This window comes from Cuculus canorus, chromosome 27, assembly GCF_017976375.1.
Source record: "Cuculus canorus isolate bCucCan1 chromosome 27, bCucCan1.pri, whole genome shotgun sequence".
Classification (NCBI taxonomy): domain Eukaryota; kingdom Metazoa; phylum Chordata; class Aves; order Cuculiformes; family Cuculidae; genus Cuculus; species Cuculus canorus.
The window spans coordinates 976,463-999,057 of NC_071427.1; the positions used below are offsets into that span (position 1 = coordinate 976,463).

Sequence of the window (22,595 nt, forward strand, 5' to 3'; positions counted from 1 at the left end):
CTACCACCGCCCACGCTAAGCCACGCCCCCTCAGTACAGCAAACAGCACGCCACGCCCCCTTCTGTCACCGCCCACACAGGGCCCCACCCCTATCCCGGCCCCGCCCCTTCTCTCGGGGTCCCTGCTGAGGCTCCAAGCCCCGCCCCTCCCCAGTTTCGCGCCCTCTGATTAGTTATTGCCTCCCGCTCATCAACAGCCTCCGCGCTCTCCTATTGGCTGCGAGCGTTGCGCCCGGCGCTTTCCCCGCCCCCTCGGGCTCTGGCGGGCGCTGATTGGCTGTCGCGCGGCCCCGCCCCGCCCCCTCCCTCGCTGGGCCGCGCTCGGGGCCTGGCAGCCAAAGGCTCGGCGCCGCCATCGCTATGGGCACCCGCGACGACGAGTACGACTACCTCTTCAAAGGTACCGGCCCGCGCCGCCCGGCCTGTGGGTGCGGGGACCCTGCGGGACGGGCCTGTTCCTCCCGGGAGACCCCGCCGTGCCCTGAGCCTGCCACAGGGAGCCTCAGGCCCGCCCTACCCGCCGCCCCCAGGGGCCCCTCGGGCCTGTTCCGCCGCGTCCGGGAGGCCCCGCCGGTCCCTGGGGCTTCACAGGGCCTGGGATGGAGTAGGGAGAGCGTCAGCCTCCGGGGAGGCCTCGGGGGCCGCTCCTTGCGCCCGAACCGCGGGGTTAATGATGCTCTTTGGGCTTTGGTGGGGTGTTTAATTGTCCCCACCAGTGAAGTGTCCAGCAGCTGTATGAGAAGCAAACGCTGCAGGCTGGGTTTGGTGCTGCGGGACCTGTGCTGGTGTGGGGGGGTTGATGTCCTATGTGGGGGAAGATGTTAGGGCTCCCACAGCTCCACCTTTCAGTCCTCAAGAGCCTCAGGCGTACGTAAAACCTTCACTTCCCTGTTCCCTGACCTCTTTTCTGCATCATCTCCTGTGGCTGCGTGGCTGAGATTCATTCAGGGGTCTCACCCATCCAAGAGGCAAGGCTGATGTGGCCAGCTATGGGGTGCTCAAGGGGACTGTAGGTGCTCACAGGGGTTATGGAGTGCTTACGGAGGCCTTGGGTGCTCACAGGGGTTATGGGGTGCTGATGGAGGCCATGGGTGCTCACAGGGGTTATGGGGTGCTGATGGAGGCCATGGGTGCTCACAGAGGTTATAGGTGTTCACATAGGTTATGGGGTGTTCACAGAGGTTATGGGGTGCTCATGGAGGCCCTGGGTGCTCACGGAGGCTGTGGGTGCTCACAGGGGTTATGGGGTGCTGATGGAGGCCATAGGTATTCACAGAGGTTATGGGGTGCTCACAGAGGCCATAGGTGTTCACAGAGGTTATAGGGTGCTCATGGAGGCTGTGGGTGCTCCACAGGGGTTATGGGGTGCTGACAGAGGCCATGGGTGCTCACAGGGGTTATGGGGTGTTAATGGAGGCCATGGGTGGTGACAGGGATTATGGGGTACTTACGGAGGTCGTGGGTGCTCACAGGGTTTATAAGGTGCTTATAGAGGCCGTGGGTGCTCACAGGAGTTATGGGGTGCTCACAGAGGCTGTGGGTGTTCACGGAGGTTATGGGTTGCTCACATAGGCCATAGGTGTTCACAGGGGTTGTGGAGTGCTCGCGGAGGCCATTGGTTCTCACGGGGGTTGTGGGGTGCTCACGGGGGTTATGGGGTGCTCACGGAGGCCATAGGTGCTCACAGAAGTTATGGGGTGATCATGGAGGCCATGGGTGCTCACAGAGGCCGTGAGTGTTCACAGAGGTTGTGGTGTGCTCCCAGAGGCTGCGGGTATTCACAGAGGTTATGGGGTGCTTACGAAGACTGGGGGTGCTCACGGAGGTTATGGGGTGCACACAGGGGTTATGGGGTGCTCACGGAGTCTGTAGGCGTGCGCCTGCTGCTATGAAAAATCTCCCTGGAGTTTGGTGTTGGGACACACTGAACCCAGCCTCTCACAAGGCCAGCACTGATTCCAGACCTGCTTCTTGATGAGAGGAAAGAGCAGTTACTCGCCTGCTGGAAATATTTTATGAATGTGTTTGCCTCTTTGGTGTATTTGTCTTGCAGCCTCTGAGATAACGTAGGGGGAAAAAAAAACTCGTTTCTTTGCCACCTATAAAGCAGAAGCCCAGCCTCCAAATGTTCACCTGTCTGGGTCTAAACTAGTTTCCTTCTGAAGTCATTCCACTGTCTTTTTCCCAAATGGTTTAATAGCCAAGAACTTGAAAGCCTGACAATTTTATTCCATTTTTCTCTTTCTGTGAATAGTCATTAGGTAGGCAAAACTGCATTTGTCTTTGAAAATACTTGTGCTGCTTTGAAATCCGTTTTTAATTTTATCTGGAGTGGAACTTAACCTGCAGCTATTTGGTTAGGAACCATGCTGCTGTGTTGGTACTGCAGATAACTTGGCATGCTTTAGCACTTCACTTAATGAAGCAATTGGGGAGAGAATTGTCCTTTTCTGTTGTCCCGTGGGTAGGGGTAGTGCTGGGGATGTGTTTTTTTTTAAACAAATCAACCCACAAAACCCCCCTTCCCTACCTGCTTGTCTTTTCCCTCCCTCCTTCCCTCCCTCCTTCCCTCCCTCCTTCCCTCCCTCCTTCCCTCCCTCCTTCCCTCCCTCCTTCCCTCCCTCCTTCCCTCCCTCCTTCCCTCCCTCCTTCCCGGGATGAAGCAAGAAATAATGAGGACAAATGGGAGCAAGTAGGATGAGGTCTGTGCTGTAGGACCAAATCCTCTTCCATTCCCTTTTCCCTTACCAATAATGGAATTAAATATCAAGGGGAATTAACATTTTGAAGAAAGTAATGTCCAGGAGTTGGTTTCCTTCTGGTTCAGCCCCTTCTTAGCCACATACATGGCTTTTGAACTCCCTTCTGTCAGGAACATATAGTGGCCAGAGGTTGAAATAATGATGGAGGAGGATCCTTCTAGTCTGGGCAAGGTTATTTATATTAAGTCTAGGGTTTGACCATTTCCCCCACCACCCATTCCCAAAGGAAATCTGGTTGGACTCTGATTTTGGCTTTTACAGTTGTGCTTGTTTAAGGAGTTAGCATCCTTCCATTGTAATACAATCCCATTGTAATATTACTTAGGATGCTTTAAAGTCACAATTTTTCCTTTTTTATAGGTTATATTAATCAGCTCTATGAAAAGTTTGAAAGGTGAAGAGCCCTGTTTCTTGTTCTTCTCTTCCATGTGAAATACTGCTGATAAAACAGTTGTTCAGGGTTGAAAATGGCCAAGGAGTTTGTAGCGATCGTTTCTGTATGTAGCTGGCTTGTTGTTCCTAGTGTTCCCTCGTCCGTGTCGTCCTTCCAGGACTGGCCATTTCACCAGGGCTGCAGGAGAGCCGAGTGCTGTTGGCTTATCGGGTCTGGCACACAGCAGGCAACAACTAATTTAAGGTTTGGTGGCATTCCGGGGATGCGAGTGTGGTTGTAGGCAAAGCTGCTCTGCTAAACCAGCGCCTCTTTATCTGTATTCCCATTTCCCTTTCTCCTGCAGGCGGCCCGGCAGTCAGCACTGCTTGTGTTATCGATCACAACAAACTGTTTGTGAGCAGAGTGACCGCGCCAGCCTTTGGGAGAACAAACTGAATGCTGTGTGTGCCGAGTGGTGAGGCTGAGAGGATCTTGTAGATGTGTTGAGTGATGTAACCCAAGCAGAACCAGCGTTGCAGGGCTCTGTTCCCAATTACTTTTGTAGCTGCGATGGTTAAAAAAGCAAGAACTTTTCATCATGAGTTTTGAATGGGTTGGATCTGGCATCGAATTCATGACCTTTTTGTAGTTGTTAAAATATTGGAAGCCTTGTACCCATTAAAATGTGATCTGCACATTAATTTTCCTCTCGAGAAGATTAGCTTTTATCAGTGTTTGTTTTAAAAATGAAATGGGAGGTTGTGCAGATGTGTGCTGGCTTGTGAAAAAGGAAGGAAAGAACACCCATAGGAAAAGGAACTTTCTTGTACCTTTGCGGGAATTTCAGCTGCTCTGATTAGACCTTGAGCCTAAGAAAAGCTGTGCTTATTAAAACCAAATGTGTGTCGTGTTAGTCACTGATATCTGGCAACCTTGTGTACTTCATATTTGTGATGAACTCTGCTTATGTGGTCTCTGCTAGAGTCACAATCTGCTTAGCTGTTCAAACAAACACAGATTAATAAATGAGAGTATTAAAAATTGTCGTAAACTTTTTTCCCCTTTTTCTTAACCAACAACGTAATCTGCTGGGTTTTAATCTTGTGTGTTGCTTGCTTTGTACCCAGATCCTGAGGCTGGAGGCAGGTGTCTGGGTGGTGCCATTGGGCTGTAGGTCCGTTTGCAGGTCACAGAGTGAGGGCAGTGACTGAGACGTGGATGATTTGTTCTTGGCAGAGGGGTGAGATGGTGAATGGTGACCCGCAGAGTGGCAGTGTGGTGGATGAGAGGGGAAATCGGGAGAGACCAAAGAAGCAGCACTGTGATTCAGGACGTAATTTGGGTGCTAAGCATGGCTTGTGTGTGTACTTATGACCATCTGATGGTGGGTGGTGCTGGTTATTGGTTCAGGTCACTTCCAAGCTCAAACTGGTGCATCTTTCCATGACCAGATTGGCCCTAAAGGCCATTAAGGTGACTTCATCCCCTCTGGTGAGATGAGCTTAGGAAGTGTCCTGCAGGCTCTTGAATCTCATTTGGATCTTTCTTTTCTACTCTGTTGAGAGTCCTGCAGTTGATGCTGTCTGTTGGCCTGTTCCTAACTTCAGGAACTTTCTCAAGATCCCTTTAGTCAGGAATCTTGAAGGAATCTTCTTGCTCAGTTCCCACAGAAAATAAAAGTTGGTGGGTTCTGCCTTCATGTGGGCCTCCAGTCTATGTGTCCTCCTGGAAGTGAAAATGGTCATTTCGTGCCCAAGACTGAGTATCAACAAGAAGCAGAGAGAGACTTTAAGTTAGAGAGAGCCTTATTTACCGAGTTGGGATCTGGTTGCCATGCTTTGTTGTTTCTGCATCCGGAGACTTCTCAAAACGCTCTCTGACAAGAGTATGGAGCAGCCTGGGGTAGGAGCGCCTGGTGCTTTGGTGCCACAGTGCAGCAGGTGCAAGAACCGGCTGGTAGTGCAGGACCCCTGAATGTTCTTCCTGCGATGGATGGAATTAACAACTAAAAGCCCTTTGCAGGGTTTATGCACAGAGCTGATATTTTGAACTGCCAGAGGACAGGAGGTAGCTGGAACCTGGAGAGACAGCTGTGCTTTCTTAAGCTGCAGATTCCCAAGAAGGTGACTCCCTTTGGAAACAGTTGGAAGCTTCAGGGCCTTTCAAAGCTGGTCTGGCTGATGTGTTGGATCTTCTTGCCTCGTCTTGGTTGTGGTCAGGGCACAGCTGACCCCCAGCCAGCAGATCTCTGTGCAAGATGAGTGACCTTCAGCTTGTTCTTGGAACACCCTGTGGAATTAGTGATGAAAAACTGTTTGTCTGGAAAATAAAACTAACAAAATCCTAGAGTTAGAACTTGTAATAAAATCTTCTTTATAAATCTGTTCTCATACCCTAAAAAATGGTTTGGGCTCTTTGCCAGGGAAGGCAGAGCTCTGCGAGGAGCTGATTTAAGCTGTCCCGGGTGAGGAGTTGTGGCGTCTTGCCACAATCCACTGGCTGCCCCTTCCTGCCTCTGTTGTGTTTTGACTGTTCAGCTGTGCTAGGACAATTGTCCATCTGTCTGTGCTGTCAGCTGGATGAAAATGCTGGGGGCAGTCTGGAGCGCTTGAGCCATCTCCCCGCACAGCTCCGGAGCTGTCGCAGCAGAGGAACAGCGAGCTACAGCCAGAGTTTGGGATTGTGTTAGGAGGGTGGAGCAGTGTGCGAGATGGAGCTGTATCCTGAAACAATGGCCAGGGCAGAGCAAAGCTGTAATAACACAAACAGACGAGCACGGTCCTTGGCCCTGGGAGGATGCTGGTGAGCTCATTCTGGAAGCTTGTAATGAGAAGAGTCATCTGTGATTCGTTGTGGAGGGATCAGGAATGTTTTCTGCCCGTGTCTGCTTTTCTATTAAAAAAACAGATCATGGGAATGAGGAAGATCAGCAAATCTATACTTTGAGGCGCAGTGGGAAATATTCCCAAGGTTGAAGAAACCTTGCTGAGGCTGCCTTTATCCCTTCTGCTCCGGCCAGGATGCTGTGAGCCTGAATCCCAAAGTCCTATCTGATACAGTGTTGGCTGTGAACAAGGGAGGGTGGCTCCGTCGTTTTTAGTCCCGTTTCCCATCAGCTATTTCTTGCTCTTGTCAGCAATCCAGGGATTTACAAAAATGTCTGTAGCTGTGCTAGCAGCACAGTAAAGAACCTAGTGTGATGCCTCTTGTCTTTGCGCTTTTGATGAGTTCTCATGGAGAGCCAGGCCAGCGTGGCTGGGGATGAAGCAGCAGCTGGCTCCATCAGGAATGGCAGAGAGCCGTGCCTCGGGAGCGGCAGAGAGCTGCAGCCCCGGAGTAGGGGGAAACTCCTGCTACCAGACATACCTTTCATTTTCACAATTCCCTTCAGTAAAGCTGGCATTTGTGTGCTGAAGATCTCTCTGCGCTCACATTTTTCTGTTAACATGGCAACACCTCATGTGGAGGCAGAGATTTTTAGCTCATCTTTTACATCTCATGCCATCTCCTGGAACTCGTTCTGCTGGATGAAGTTCTGCTTTGCTTTATATCATGCTTGTAGTATCAAATGTCTCCTGGTTTCTCCTTTTTGTGGTGAACATACTTATGAATTAAATTATTGAAATAAAACACCCTGTACGACCCCAGCAGGGACTGCAAATAATTGTTTAGTTACTGCGTTGGATTTTTTTAACTAAAAATGGAGCAGGCTTGTGCTGTATGTCAGGCAAAGAGGTTGCCTGTTGCTGTGTTCCTCGCTGTAGCGTTCCTTCCTCTGCCAAGGGCAGCGTGTGGCAGGGACTTCTCCTTACCTCCCGTTACTGGCGGTGGCCTGAGCCCTCCAGAGCAGCTTTTGGCTGCTGACAGGCACTGCAGCGATTCCTCATTCCCATGGCTGAGGAACTCAGACGCTGGCTGGGGGCTCTTTGGGGGCTGGGAAAGTACCTGTGGATGTTGCAGTCTGAGATGGTGTCAGCATAACTGTCTCCTGTGTTTCTCTGGCTGTGCAGCTCCTCTGGGTCCTGCTGCGAGGCAGCCCGGCAGCACCATGGCACCACATAAAGAATTAATTTAGATAATTGTCTTTTCTTGCAGTTGTGTTGATTGGAGACTCTGGAGTTGGGAAGAGTAATCTGCTGTCACGTTTCACACGTAATGAGTTCAATTTGGAGAGTAAGAGTACCATTGGGGTGGAATTTGCTACCAGGAGCATCCAGGTGGATGGGAAGACGATAAAAGCACAGATCTGGGATACTGCAGGACAGGAGCGATACCGTGCCATTACTTCAGCGTGAGTACTGTGCCTTTGCTCAGGCTAACGTCAGAATTCTAGCAAGGTAGTACAGATACATTTATAGGCAGGGAATTAATGAAACATGTTTGGGATGCATGATGGAATCATTATGACAGACTTCAGTATCCATCCAAGGAGCAAATATTTTGTGTTCCTGATCTAAACATTGCTTTCATTGTAACAATACTGTTACAGGAAAAATAACAGCTTAAATCAAAAATGTGGGATGTTCTGTTTGAGTCTTGTGGTTTAGGTTTTCCCTGCCCTAGATGCGCTGTCTTCATCACGTGGAATGAACGTCATTTCTGATGGAGGCTGGGTTCTGTTTGGCATCAAGTTTTGGTCTAGGCAGAGTAGCTTTCCTCCATGCCAGTGGCTTCTGGTCTTCATTGCCCCCTCAAGTCTCATGACTGAGAGTGTTTTTAGGACAGTCCGCAGCCACAAACTCCCTTGAAAGCTCAATGACTTTGAATTCACAGCCCAGAAAATTAGGTCCGATGCTGAATAACCAGTAAGTAGGAAGGGAACTGTGCTGCTGCTGACTGTGCAGCATTAGGCACATCCCTGTTTAGAAGAGTGGTTCTAAGCTTTCATGTAAAGCACCTTGTTAATCCAGACAGCACCTTGTTAATCCTCAGCTGAAACTTCTGGGTGTTATCTGCTTCTGTGCAGGTAGCAGGCAAAAGTATCTTCACGGCAAGAAAACAAAACCCTGTTGGCAGGCCTGCATATCCAGTGTGTGTTCAGATCAGCAAGCTGGAATTTTTTAGTGTTGCAGATGTATATCAGTTTTAGAGGCACAAAGTTGTTTCTGAATCATGCACAGACTGAGCCATTTGTATTAAACTTGAGGCAAGGGGAACGTTGTTCATTGAGGTGAAACAAGATAATGCAGAATAGATGGGAGGAAAAGAGAAGAGCATGGAGTCCAAAGAGAACAACCTGTAGAGGAGGAACATAGAACCAAAGAAATGCCAAAGCAGAGGTAAGAGGTGATTCCAAACTGCAGCTTTTCCGTGTTTGTTAGCGTGTTTTTCGGAAACTTTTTTGTGCCCCTTAAATCGTTCTTAACTGCTGTGGAAGCTTAGCAGAAAGTCTGCTGGCTGAAGCTGGTTCAGCGACTGCTTGGCTGGTGAGAATCGGCGCATCTGCAGCCCTGTGATCCTCCCTGTCCTTTGTGCTGGCACCAGCTCCTGCTTGATGCATCGCTCAGCCAGTTCAGCCTGCTGAGCCAGCGGAGCGCCAACCAGCAGCAAAACGGGAATGGTTTCTGCTGACTTGGTGCCCTGAATCGGTTCAATGATATGTCACACAGGTGCTGGTGGAGCAGAGGAGAAATGGTGGGATTGTGTGCAAGAGAGATGGACATCACAGGATTGCTTGTGCTGTCCCAAGCCCGTGGCTTGAGTTGAATGGGCCCAAACCTGCGCCAAAGGAGCAAACCCAGCCATGTCCTGAGCCACATCAAAAGAGGTGTGGCCAGCAGGGTGAGGGAGAGGATTCTCCTCCTCCCTCATGAGACTCCATCTGCAGTCCTGTGTCCAGCTCTGTAATCCCCAACATTAGAAGAATATGGAACAGTTGGAACAGGTCCAGAGGAGGCCATGAAGATGATCTGAGGGCTGGAGCATCTCCCATACGAGGACAGGTTGAAAGAGTTGGGATTGTTCAGCCTGGAGAAGAGAAGGCCTCAGGGAGAGCAGCTTCCAGTACTGAACGGGGCTCCAGGAAAGCTGGGGAGGGGCTTCTTACAAAGGCATGGAGTGACAGGACGAGGGGGAATGGCTTTAAATTTGAAGGGGAAAGATTTAGACATTAGGAAGAAATTCTTCATGCTGAGGGTGGGAAGGTCCTGGCCCAGGTTGCCCAGGGAAATTGTGGATGCTCCATCCCTGGAGATGTTCAAGGCCAGGCTGGGTGGGGCTTGGAGCAGCCTGATCCAGTGGGATATCCCTGCCCATGACACGGGGTGGAACTGGATGGGCTTTAAGGTCCCTTCCAACCCAAGCCATTCCGTGATTCTGTGATTTCAGATGGCTGATGGATAACTACTGAGTCTGAAGTGTGTTGTGAGTTTTCCTGCAGGTTGTTCTAGCAGACTAAAAATGTTGTGGCTTCCACAGACTCTTCAGCGTTTTGTACCTACATTGGAATTTTTAGGAATACCATTAAAAAAACCGCAGCATTTGGAACTTGGTTTTAGGCTTAAAAACCCCAACAACAGAATTTGTATAAGCTCAACTTTTCCAAAACCGGGAGGGAATGCTTTGAACTTTAGTACCCAGCAGAGATGAGCTGGATGCCAGGTCCGGTGGTGACTCGGACAGAGCTCTCCGTAAAGGAACGTGCCTTCTGTTTCAGGTATTACCGTGGCGCTGTTGGGGCTCTCCTTGTCTACGACATTGCCAAACACCTCACCTATGAGAACGTGGAGCGCTGGTTAAAGGAGCTTCGGGATCACGCAGACAACAATATTGTCATCATGCTGGTGGGTAACAAGAGTGACCTTCGCCACCTGAGAGCTGTGCCCACCGACGAGGCCCGGGCCTTCGCAGGTTTGTAGGCAGAGCATTCTGGGTTGGTGCTATTTGATGTTTATGATGTTGGCGCAAGCTGTAATCCTGGTATTGTTGTTTGGGGTTGAATTTTCACCTCAGTTTTTATTTTTGACCTTAAAACATGCATTTAAGTTGGTTGTTTTTTTTTAAATAGCATGTGGGATTGGGTTTTGGTTTTTTTCAGTTTAGTGGTAGTAGATGTTTTTGAAATGCTGTCCTTGAGCTGCCTGATAGCTGAAGATTAAACATTTCCTCTAGCAAGGCTAGAAACAGTAAGCAACATTTAGAAGAGAAAATGCCACAATATGAATATAAACTATCACAACACTGAATGTTTTCCTTCCTTCCCAGAGGCCTGGTTCTACTGAGCGCACACCAGTACGGAGAGCTGCACACGAACACTGCACCCTCTTTAGATGTGCTGTTTCTGCTCCAAAGCACTGATGCACACAGTAGAATCATAGGATGGTTTGGGTTGGAAGGGACCTCAAAGCCCATCCAGTTGCACCTCCTGCCATGGGCAGGGACACTTCCCACTGAATCAGGGGCTCCAAGCCCCATCCAACCTGGCCTTGAACCCCTCCAGGGATGGGGCAGCCACCACTGCTCTGGGCAACCTGGGCCAGGGCCTCCCCACCCTCATCATGAAGAATTTTTTCCTAACGTCTAGTCTGAATCTCTTAAAGCCTTTCCCCCTCATCCTATCACTCCAGGCTCTTTTAAAAAGCCGCTCCCCAGCTTTCCTGTAGCCCCTTTCAGTCTGGAAGCTGCTCTAAGTTCTCCCCAGAGCCTTCTCCTCTCCAGGCTGTACAATCCCAACTCTCTAAGCCTGTCCTTAGTGGTGGTGCTCCAGCCCAGCAGTATCATCTGGTTTCATTTAAGTACAAAGATCATGAGACATCGAGGTTATTGTGTGTGGGGAGAAAGAGAGTGGGATTTAAATCTATAGCCTTGAAAATCCTCCTAGGAATATTGTTAGGCTTTGCTCAAGCATATTTTTTGAGGGTGCTACTGAGGAAGTTACCTGTTAGTAAATTCACTTCAAATTTTCAGATGACTGAGAAGCAAAGTCTACGTAAGAGAGGGAAAACGAGTCAGTAGGGACCCTCAATGAATCATTGCTTTGATCACCTGGTTCAACATCTCATTTTTTACCAAGGTTGTTTTACGTAGCTGGTGATGGCACAGGTGTTGCCATTTAACACCCGTGACTGCGATGTGCCTGTTTCTGGGCTGGTACAGCACCACTCTGGCTGTGATGTTTGGGTGTTAAATAATCTTTTTTTATTATTGCTATAAAAAACTCTATCTTTTGCGTTGCAAGAGGAAAGAAGATGATGGACTGTGTTACCAATGGGTTAGTGTACTTTGGAGGTGGGACCTGATTAGGAAAGGTCTGATTATGTTGGGATTGCAGAGGAGGATTGTGATTCCTATTACAGCCAACGTGCTTTGCTGTGTGCTCTTGCTCAAGGCACTTCTAGGAATGATCTGTAGATGGGAATGGTGTTTAGACAAGCAATACAACAAGGGCAGTAGCGAAGAAAATGTTCTCGTGCTGTGGCAATGGTCAAAGGTGCCACTGCTGAAACCGTACAGCTAAATAAACAGTGCATCAAGTTGTTACACTACGAACAGGGGGATAAAAAGACTGTGCCTTGGCTGATTTGGCCTGAAAGTAAAGGTTGAGAATTCAAAGTAAAGGTGAAGTAAATTGTTTTTAATATTTTTAACTGAACTACTTGTTATTTATTACAGAAAAAAATAACTTATCTTTTATTGAAACATCTGCTCTGGATTCAACAAATGTAGAAGAAGCCTTCAAGAACATCCTCACAGGTATGGTTTGGTACAGGTTTGGAGCACCTCCAGAGGTAGCAGAACTTCCACTCGGGCATGTTGCAGTTACCTACAATGTTTTGGTAATGAATGTTGGGAATAACAGTCAGTCTGCGAGCCTTGTAATCTCCCCTTTGTGTTCTGCCTCCCACCCCACACCTTTCTGCCCAAGGATCTGGAGGTTTCTAGTCTCTTCATGTCCCATAAATTCAAGGTATTGTAGTAGCACTGTTGTAAAGGCAGCAGTAGTTCTATGCTGGTGCAAAACCTTTGCAGCAAAGCCACAGCCACACTAGGAACTTAACTGTTCCAGTGTGTTCTCCTTCACCAAAGCAGACTGGTCCAGGGTATTTTTGTCCAGACTTCTGAACTCTTGTTCCCAGCTGATGGCAAGGGTTGAAGGTGTCTGCACCAGCAGCACAGCTGCCTGCAGGGAATATCCCTCAGGAGTCCCCGGAATGGTCTGAGAACATGATAGCGGTCACAGGCCATAATGAGGCCAGGGCTTATGGTTTCCATTGCCTGGGAATGTTTTGCAGCATCTATAACTGCTGTAGAAGTGGCTGCTGGGTGCACAGGGTCCAGCTGCAGCTTCAGACTGCGTGGCTCATCTGACAGGTCCACTGCATGTGGTATCAGGCATTCCAGGCAGTAGAACTCTACTATTTGCTTTTTCCCTCTTTCGGACTCGGCCTTAGAATTTCCATTCCTTCCAACGGAGCTGTTGCCTGCATGTATTTTCTTGGCCCTTGAGTGAGGGAGTGCCCTACTGCACAAGGCCTGGGATTCACCAGTAACGCTTTATCATTGCAGATGCACCAGCGAGTCCTCCTTGCGGTGCTAAGCCATTGCCAACGCACTTCTGTTTGTAGACTCGCAGGGATTTCCAGCTGCCTTTGCAAATCTGAGCTGAGCGCTGATTTGGCCCCTGGAAGAATGCAGCTCTGTTCTGGGCCAAATGCAGCACATAGGGAACTTGCTGATTTTCTTCGAAATGAGGTTGGCCAAGAAGTGAGAGTTGTATGGTCATGAGGCCGAAGAAGGAGGAGGGACAGGGTTGACGTGGTGAGAGGATATGTGCTGAGAGTAGAAATGGGAAGCACACAGAGCAAGAGAGGTGTGTAAAAGAGGCACTGCTCATCTCTGTGGTATTACTTCAGCTAGGGTGGATGACTTCTCCCGATCCTGTGGTTTGGCCTAATCTTTAATGTTAGTTAGACTTTAGCTTGTAGGAGCATGTCAGCACTTCATGCTTTAGCACTGTGTCCCAGAGGATGTATTACTCTGGCATCAGTCCGAGATGACTGCATTTGGGTAGCTCTGTGCCTAAGCTAATTCTTGAAAGTGGAGTCCTGGGAAGCATGGTGCTGTCACACCCCAGGGGGAAGGAAACCAGCATGGGCTGCAGGCCTGCTGAACAGGAACTAACAAACTCTCGTAAATGTGAGCATCACTGCTCTCAGAGACTGCCCTCCCCTCTGTTCTGCAACAGTCATATCTCGAAAAGGCGGCAGGAAAGCTACCTGTTGTTGTTTCACAGACTCACCAGGTTGGAAAAGACCTCCTGGATCATTGAGTCCAACCATTCCTATCAACCACTAAACCATGTCTGTGAGCACCTCATCCACCCGTCTTTTAAACCCCTCCAGGGATGGGGACTCCACCACCTCCCTGGGCAGCCTCTGCCACGACCCAATGACCCTTTCACAGAAAATTTTTTTTCTGATATCCAGCCTGAACCTCCCCTGGCGCAGCTTCAGGCCATTCCCCCTTGTCCTGTCCTCTGTCACTTGGGAGACGAGCCCAGCTCCCTCCTCTCCACAACCTCCTTTCAGGTAGTTGTAGAGAGCAATGAGGTCTCCCTTCAGCCTCCTCTTCTCCAGGCTGAACAACCCAAGGTTCCTCAGCCGCTCCTCATGAGACTTGTTCTCCAGCCCCCTCACCAGCTTCGTTGCTCTTCTCTGGACACGCTCCAGAGCCTCAACATCCTTCTTGTGGTGAGGGGCCCAGAACTGAACACAGGATTCAAGGTGTGGCCTCACCAGTGCCCAGTCCAGGGGCAGAATCATCTCCCTGGACCTGCTGGTCACTCCATTTCTGATCCAAGCCAAGATGCCATTGGCCTTCTTGGCCACCTGGGCCACTGCTGGCTCATGTTCAGTCAAACACCCCCAGGTCCTTCTCTTCCGTACAGCTCTCCAGCCACTCTTCCCCCAGTCTGTAGCACTGCACAGGGTTGTTGTGCCCCAAGTGCAGGACCCGGCATTTGGCCTTGTTAAACCTCATCCCATTGGTCTCAGCCCAGCGGTCCAGCCTGTTCAGATCCCTTTGGAGCCTCCCTACCCTCCAGCAGATCCACACTTCCTCCCAGCTTAGTGTCATCTGCAAATTTACTCGGGGTGCATTCGATCCTCTCATCCAGGTCACTGATAAAGACATTGAACTGGCTGGACCCAGTACCGAGCCCTGAGGAACCCCACTTGTATCTGGCCTCCAGCTGGAGTTAACTCCATTGACCACCACCCTCTGGGCCTGGCCATCCAACCAGTTTTCAACCCAGGAGAGTGTGCGCCTGTCCGGTCCAGAGGCAGACAGTTTCCTAAGCAGAATGCTATGAGAAACTGTGTCAAAGGCTTTACTGAAGTCCAAGAAGGCTCCATCCACAGCCTTTCCCTCATCCAGTAGTTGAGTCACTCTGTCACAGAAGGCCATCAGGTTAGTTTGGCAAGACCTGCCTTTCGTGAACCCATGTTGACTGGGCCTGATCACCCAGTTCTCTTACACGTGCTTCATGATAGCCCTTAAGATCACTTGTTCCATGACTTTCCCCGGCACCGAGGTCAGACTGACAGGCCTGGAGTTTCCTGGGTCCTCCCTCCAACCCTTCCTGTAGATGGGTATAACATCAGCCAGCCTCCAGTCACGTGGAACTTCCCCAGTCAGCCAGGACCACTGGGAGATGATGGAAAGGGGTTTGGAAAGGACATCTGTCAGCTTCCTCAATATTCTTGGATGGATCCCATCCAGCCCCATAGACTTGTGAGTGTCTAATTGGGCAAGTAAGTCTCTAACCATCTCCTATGGGAACATGGGATCTTTGTTTCAAAGCATTGTCTCCCACTTTTAAGGTGAAATGCTTGGGAATTGGCAAAGAACCCTTGAAAATCATATCTAAAGAGGAAGAGGGCTATCAAATGGGTGTTGGATTGCTCTTCTACCTCTGGCTGCCCCATGAGATCTGAACCTTGTCCTAATGAGGGGAAAACACCATATAATTTGTCAACGTGTTTGTTCTGTCTTTTGGAAATCTTTTTAAGATCCATACCGTGAATGTGAAGAGTTGGCAAGATCCAATTTCTGACTATTGCTGAACTCTAGACCCATAAATCACAGAATCTTTTAGATTTTTGTGAAGTGTTTTCTGTTTTGTGAAGCGGTGTCTGATTTGTATGTCCCACAACATCTCACGTGACCATTTCTGAGCTTTTGTTGTGACCAGATATTGATTTTGATTGAATGAGAATGAGCCTTTGTCCTGGTTCTGCTTGATGATCAGGAAGTGTCTGGTGTATGTTGTTTATTGGATGCTGACCAAAGAATTGGCTTTGTATTCTTGTTTCTTGGTTATGTATGAATGAGACTCTATTGCTAAGAAATAAACTGACTTTTAATATGTTGAACTCTACAAGGCAGGCTCTTTCAGGTTCCTTTTGAAGACATGTGCAGAGCAGCAGTAGGAAGTTGGGATCACTAGGTCTGGCATAGGCCACCTTTGTTGGCACCAGAAACATGTTGCAGTTGGAGGAGGACAATCAAGAAGAGGCAGGCAGGAGAAAAAGGATAGCCAAGCTGCCCCAAGAAGCGAAAAGCCTGACAGACTGGGAAGGGGTTATATCATAGAATAGTTAGGGTTGGAAGGGACCTTAAAGATCATCCAGTTCCAACCCTCCTGCCATGGGCAGGGACATTCCACTGGCTCAGGCTGCCCAAGGCCCATCCAACCTGGCCTTGAACCCCTCCAGGGATGGGGCAGACACAGCTTCCCTGGACAAAGGTTTATATGTGCTGCCCAGCCAGATTTGGGTTATTAGAGCTACTGATGAAGCAACTGGAGAATATTGGTGTTGAGATAAAGCCATGGAGAAGAGCACCTGGTGCTGGAGCTGGGACTCTGTCTTGCTGCGTGTCTGTGACACTTGGCTGGATCTGAGGCTGCTCACCTGGTGCTTGAGGTAGCTGCTGTTGTTCTAGTGCTCCAAGTTCAGCAGTCGCCATCCATCCAGTCTTCCGTTGCAGTGCTGGCCTGAGACTGACCTGGATAGAGAAGGTGGCTCTTAGAGAGCCCAAGAAAGGTCTGTTGTAATGGATGAGACAGTTGTGGAGCCAGAACTTGAGCTGAGGTCAGGGCTGGGCTGACTGAACTCCAAACACTGCTCCCCAAAGTGCTGAGGTTGTATGGTTCGGGGACAGTGGGGACGTGGCTGGTAAGACTGAGTAGTCCTGCAAAGTCTGTTCCTGTAATTCCTGTTCCTGTGATTGCATGGGGGAGAATCCTCCTTCTAAGGGAGGAGAAGAAACCTGGGAAAACACTGTGTAGAGCATGAGTGGGGAGCAACCATGGGGGACCTGGAGGAGGGAAGAGAGTGGGAGCAGCAGGACAGGTTTTTCCTCATCGGCCACCAGTTTGAAGGATCACTAAAGACTGGGGAATAAAAAGCCAGACCCAAATGCTCCTCCAAAGCAAAGAGGGCTTGAAAAGTCTTGGAACAGCTAGCGCTGATGTACAGCATGGAGCATGCGAGGAGGGGCGTGACAGGCTCTGTGCAGCTCTCCTCATCCCTTGCCGCAGTGTGCCAGGGGCAGCGAGATCGGTCTGGGGTTAAAGGTTCACATTTAACATTAAAGGTTCCCATTCAACAATGTTGAGTGATTTGTGTTGGAAGGGACCTTAAAGTTTATCGTGTAAATGGGCATAGCTTCTTTTGTAAGAAAATAACTACATAAACAAACCCCACATAGTCCCCACCAGCTTTAATCCTTGCTAAAGACTTCGGATGTTGCTGTTTGGAGACTGTGGCTGTATGAATATGACCATAATATTTACCGCAGGCTTCCAGGGAGGTACTTGCCTTTTTCCTGCCTCACAATGAAGGGAAGTTGCAACAAGGGCTTACAGTCAGTGAAATGAGTAATTTAAAAACCTTTAAACTTAAATCATTTCTCCTAAACCATGCAGTTGAAATGGTTTGTTTCTGCAAGCTTTTAACCTAGCAGTCTCTCTTCAGCGGTCACGGCTTTGTGGATCCGTGTGCTTTCAGGCATAAATTAATTTGAGTCAAATAAATTAATTCTCTCAGGAAAAGCATTTTCAGATCAATATGGGGCTTTATGGAACAATGTGGCTTTTCATTGTCATAGGTAGAAAGCTGATTGGTTGCAGAGTGGCGTAGGCATTTGGTGGTAGCAGCTGGCCAGATGCTGCGGTGTGAAATAGAGAACCGCCATTGCTGCTGCGCTGTGATGTTTTGGCAGCATCCTGTGGGTTGGTGTTTCTTGGTGCCCATTTTTTTTAATCAAAAAGGATGATTTCGTGTTTTAGAAATGAGCATTCCTGCTCTTTTCTCTTTTTTAAAAGCCTTTCAGTAATCTCCATGTTCATAGAGTCATTGAAAAGGAACGTGATGGGAAGTGCTGTTGTGGAAGACAGCAAAGAATCTTGTCTTAATAACTTTTCCAGACAGAGCTGGCGTATCCATTCCAGAGCTGGAAAGCCAGCCAGATGTTGCATGCCACAGCTGGTCAGACTAGGCTCCCCTTCACAGCTCTCAAGTTAAAACCTTGTCGTTCTTGGGTTCTGGCACCTCCTTTGACAGCGTGCTCTGCTGGTGGCCATGCCTTTCTGAGTTCTAATAAGTCTCTTCTCCTTTCAGAAATCTACCGCATTGTCTCGCAGAAGCAGATTGCAGATCGGTCTGCACACGATGAGTCTCCTGGCAACAACGTAGTTGACATCAGCGTCCCACCAACCACCGATGGACAGAAATCCAACAAACTCCAGTGCTGTCAGAACCTGTGACCTCCTGTAGATGACTCCTGTGCCCTTCACTTTGTCTGTGCTTCATTTAGAAACCTGTGTGCACTTATCTCCTGTGATTCAGTGACTCCCTCTCCCTCCTTTACCCCCTTCCCAACTCCCTCCTTTCATGTTAGAGCTTTAATCGTAGGGCTAACATTCCCCTGCCTCTGAAATACCCTTCAGTGTGGTGACTTTTGGGCTTGAAATGTAGGCACTGATCTGATAGACGTGTTTGTGTTGGAACATCTGCTGCTGGATATTATCCCATGAAACACTCTCCTCAAATGGTTTGGGTTCTTTATTCTGGGAGAGAAACCATGGAGACTTGACTGTAACAGCTGAAGAAATAACTACATTTAGGTGACAAGGTTTTTTCCTCACGTAGTCAGATTTTTTTTTTAATTGTGTTTCTGTAAACATGGGGGAGAAATTAAAAGAAAATGGCTATCCTACCAAACGCTCTATTTTCTGTCCTGATAAAGTCTCACAGGGAGGTTTTTAGTGGCTGCACACACAGAAAGCTGTTGACGATAACATTACTTATGATGTAATTGCCCCTAACGCAGTTAGTCTGGCTGTGTAGTTTACAGTTTCCTGCTTGGGAAATCTTCCTCTATTTGTGTTTTATTTGGGAACAATGAAGTATGTCTGCATTGCTTTCTCTGCCACCATGGATGCCTGTGCTGCTTGCACAGGCTTTAGGAAGTGGCTTAGTATTTATTCATGGCTTATGTTAATCAGTTAACGTTACTGTATAGTAAGTGCCAGCATATTGATTTCAGAAACCGTTTGCAATCTGTACAAGTAGGCTTCTTTTGTCCTGTAGATCAGTGTCCGAAAGCAGGAATCCTCTCTAGTTCCAGGATTTTTTTGCATGCTGCTCTTTCTCTCCTACCCCTGTTTGAGTGAGTGAAGCAATATTTTCATGTCATGTATATACCTGCACTTGTAAGGGTTTTGGTTGTTGTAGAGAAACACAATACTTTATACATTTTGTAAAACTCCTGCCGAACCATAGCATCTCGAACTTTCTCTTCATGTTCTTTCACTATTAACCTTGTGCATAATCCTCTTGACCTCTACTAAAACGCATAATATTAAGATTTCACGTAATAGCTACTAACCCGTTGTTTTCCTCTTACTCTGTTTTACTGAATCGCAGACTGTAATTCTCATATGATTGTACTTCACCTGATTTAACAGATCTGTCATCAGCAGGGCTAACTCCTATAATGCTTTGTTTTGCTGAATGGGAAGAATGTTACCACCACTTTGAGTAGTCAGTCTCTCGCTAGCTTGTGGAAATCCTCTGCGATGATGGCTTTCCATCGTTCACTGGCTCTTACACACTTGCATCCCCTCCGGTGTGCATTGAATGTTGTGGTGAGGCAATCGCTGGGTGACGTACTCTAAAGGAAGAGTTGGAAACCATCTGCTTTCTCTGGAGGCTAGTGAAGCGATTTGCAGTCACTTTTTGCTCTGTATTCTGAGACTGTACCTCACTTGGTGAATCCTACCTGCATATTAGTGAGTTGATTTTTTTCCTTTTCTGATACAAAGCAAATATGAAACTGTGAATTGTGCTTGAAGGGGAAAACTGACATTCCAGTCTCCACTGTTCTGTCTGGTTATGGAATAAAATTAAGGGCGGCTAACTCTGATGGCTTTTCTTTTGTAAGACTTCCAGACCAATGCCTTTAACTTTGCACTGTAAGTACCTGAAGAGCTCTAATTCACAGCAGCGGGTGCGGGTGGTGCCTGGCACTTCCACTTTCCAACTTCTAGAGGATGCATACAAGGTGAAGGAGTGCGTGCCTGCAGGCAAATAGCATTGCATGAGGATGTGAATTCCTCTTTAGGCATCACAGTGCTCTGTCCTAAGGGTGTCCCAGTTCAGGAAGCAGTTTCATCAGTATTTACTTCATTGGCATCATGATGAGAGAAGGTGCAAGCCAGTGGAAACTGGAGGAGTCTCCTTTCCAAGGTCCTAGACCAGGCTGAGGTGTGCAGTCAGTGTTAAAAGAGCGGTGGACGAGCCCACTGTCAGAGAATGGGGAATGCTGAGATACTGAAAATAGTTCATTCAAGAGCAGGTGGACGCTAGTGGAGCTGGGCTCCTTAATTCTTGAGCACAACTTTTCTAAAGAAATGAGTTGGACAGCATGAAGAAGAATCATGCTGTTAACAAAGACTTTTTAGTTCAGAGTGATGTATTAATGTGTTTACTCTGCAAATCCTGTTCTTAAGGCAGTGTTTCTAGAGTCGGTTGGGCCTGGTATAAGAAGTTGAGAAGCTGTTTAATCACTTCTTTGTCTCTTAAGAGATTTTCTTTAGTCTTTGACTTTGTGGAAGGTGCTAAACTTTGCCTCAGAGTCCCAATGAAAGGTTTGTGTCTAGGGTGCAAGTGTTGTTAAATTAGGTGTGTATTGAAAGAGACTTTGTACAACCAAAGCCCTCTCCGAGCAGGTGGATCTTGGACCCCTTCTGTTCATGCTGGTGGGGTTGGGTTGCTGGAGATCTGTTGTGTGACGTGGAAAGGCCTCCTGCCTTTTGCTGCAGGACTGTTTGGTGTACCCGAGATGTGAGAAGTGTGTGCGCACACACAGAGCTTATGTGAGCACTGTGAATTAAGTGGTGGTTTTATCTGCTGGTTACGCAGTTTATTGGATGAGGTATTGACACTCAGATTGCGCTGCTGCAATCCAGGCAGTTGGAGATGCATCTGTGGGTTTGATTCGGCTGAGCCCGGGGCCATTAGCGCCAGTAGAAAAAGGACAGTGAGCAGTTCTGCCTTGTGAAACCACTTTCCTAGGCACGGAGAGGGAAAATGCTTTTGATCTGGAGTACCCTGCTGTCCTGAAAGCATGCATGCCTCAAGCTGTAGCTACAACCCCACCCGCTGTTGGCCATGGCTGCTGAAATCGCAGAGGGAAAGACTTGGAAGAATCCTGAGGAAGTGAGAACTGTTGAAGAGCTGTCTGACACTCCAAGCAGCTCTCCAGCAAGCCAGACTCCTCAGCCATGCTGTCCTGATGTGAAAACAATGGTAATATCTAACACCCGTGGACGGCTCCGTGCTGCAGCTTCACTGGCTCTGTGTCTTTCAGCATCACTGTCAGGGAAACAGAAAAGATTCCAGCTCTCTTCCATCTGCTAGAAGAGGTTTGATGGCAGAACTTGGCTTATGTGAAACTCCCAATGACAGGAAAGCTGCCTGTGGAAGCAGGAATATGTGCTGTGCTTGCTTTACGTAGATGTCAAGTTCATTTTACTATTCAAAAATAACACTAAAAGGTACTGGGTGCTTAGCACCCAGCGTCAGCGATTCAAACCGCAGTTGAAGGCTCCTGCTGATATTCAGAACAAGTTCTCCAATGCAGTATTAAACCAGAGCTTTTCTGCTAACTACCCTGTTGATTATAGGGAGAGTAAAGGCCAAAAATCACACAAAAGTGACTTTGGTGGTGAGCAGGTAATCATAAAGTAGATGCACTTTCATTTACTCAATCAAACTTCTTCCTATCAAGTCAGGTGGTTACAGACTGGGTGAGTTAAAGTCTGGGATCTCCACCAAGAGTTTGTATCCTGCGCTGACCAAGAAAGTTTGGTTCACAGGGAAGTTTTAAAGCTCTATACTTGTATAAATGTAGAAATGCAGTTGATGAGTGACTGCTTGCTACTTTGTTAGTAAGACTTTGTGTGTGTGCTGCTGAAACCATCGACATTTGGTAAAAGGAAAAGGCCCTGTGATCCCTTTTTCCCCCCCTGTGGCTCCTTCTGAGCACTTAAAGCAGGTTAGAAGCTGTAGAAGGATGGGTGCACCTTAGAGATCCCCCAGTTTGGATGCTGTGCTGTTGGAGCACTTGCAATGACCCCACAGTGCGTGGAAAGGCTGGCGACAGGGTAATATTGTGTGAACAGGAGAAAGTGGACGTGCCGCGATGGTGAGGACTGGTCTGTGCCTTTTATTTGAGTAGATCACTTAAAAGCTGCTTGGAAAATTGTACAGTAGGTATTTTTGCTTCCCAACTCTTGGATTCCTGCATGGCGTCATATTCCAGAAGTTGTGGGTCTGTTTGTGAGCCCTTAATGGTTGAGTCTTACCTGTGCTTGGCGATTATATCTGTTCCAAGCATGAAGGAAGAATTTGCTTAGAGGTTCTGGACTCTGTAGAAGAAAAAAGATCCTAATGAAATGACTCGATCACTTAGGGAGAGGCCTTTTTCCTTCATTAAAAAAACCCTAGGAAAAACAGTATGAAAGGTAAGGGCCTGAATTGCAAATAAGCAAAGGAAAACCAGGCAATGACAGGCAAAGACTAATTGTCCTGCGAGCAGAATGCAGTGAGTCAGGGCTATGGTTGGGTTCTCTTGGCTTGCAGACTAATGGATAATGTGGTTTGGATGGTGATTGATGGAATGTTTCCATGAGATGAGGATCTCCAGGGCTGCACTGTTTCAGTAAATAACAGTAGTTCTTAATTAAACCAGTCAGATAATGCTCAGCAGTGTTGTCTGTCAGGCTTTGCGGGCTATCGATAGCACTGGACCTTCCATTTATTTTTGTTCCTGGTTCCTGTGTTAAGTGCAATTCACTCTGTAAATATACACATCCCTTGGTTTTTGTGCATGGTTATGATGTATTGTGGATATAAAGATTGCCAAATCACGCCTCGTGTGGAAAGTTCTGTTCC

General features: G+C 48.1%; 1 protein-coding gene across 1 annotated transcript; it reads left to right on the forward strand.

Moving 5' to 3' along the window:
- Positions 1–265: 265 nt before the first annotated feature.
- On the forward strand, positions 266–22,571 carry RAB11B (RAB11B, member RAS oncogene family). Its single transcript, XM_054050104.1, has 5 exons — positions 266–400; positions 7,231–7,426; positions 9,791–9,984; positions 11,746–11,826; positions 17,757–22,571. The coding sequence occupies exons 1-5, from the start codon at positions 361–363 to the stop codon at positions 17,900–17,902; spliced, it is 657 nt and encodes a 218-aa protein (XP_053906079.1). The 5' UTR covers positions 266–360; the 3' UTR covers positions 17,903–22,571.
- Positions 22,572–22,595: the final 24 nt, after the last annotated feature.

Bases quoted from the DNA above. Each gene is read 5' to 3' on its own strand.
- RAB11B (XM_054050104.1), top strand. From the start codon at position 361: ATGGGCACCCGCGACGACGAGTACGACTACCTCTTCAAAG. The intron at 401-7,230 runs GTACCGGCCCGC...CTTTTCTTGCAG, and splicing joins GTACGACTACCTCTTCAAAG to TTGTGTTGATTGGAGACTCT. The intron at 7,427-9,790 runs GTGAGTACTGTG...CTTCTGTTTCAG, and splicing joins TACCGTGCCATTACTTCAGC to GTATTACCGTGGCGCTGTTG.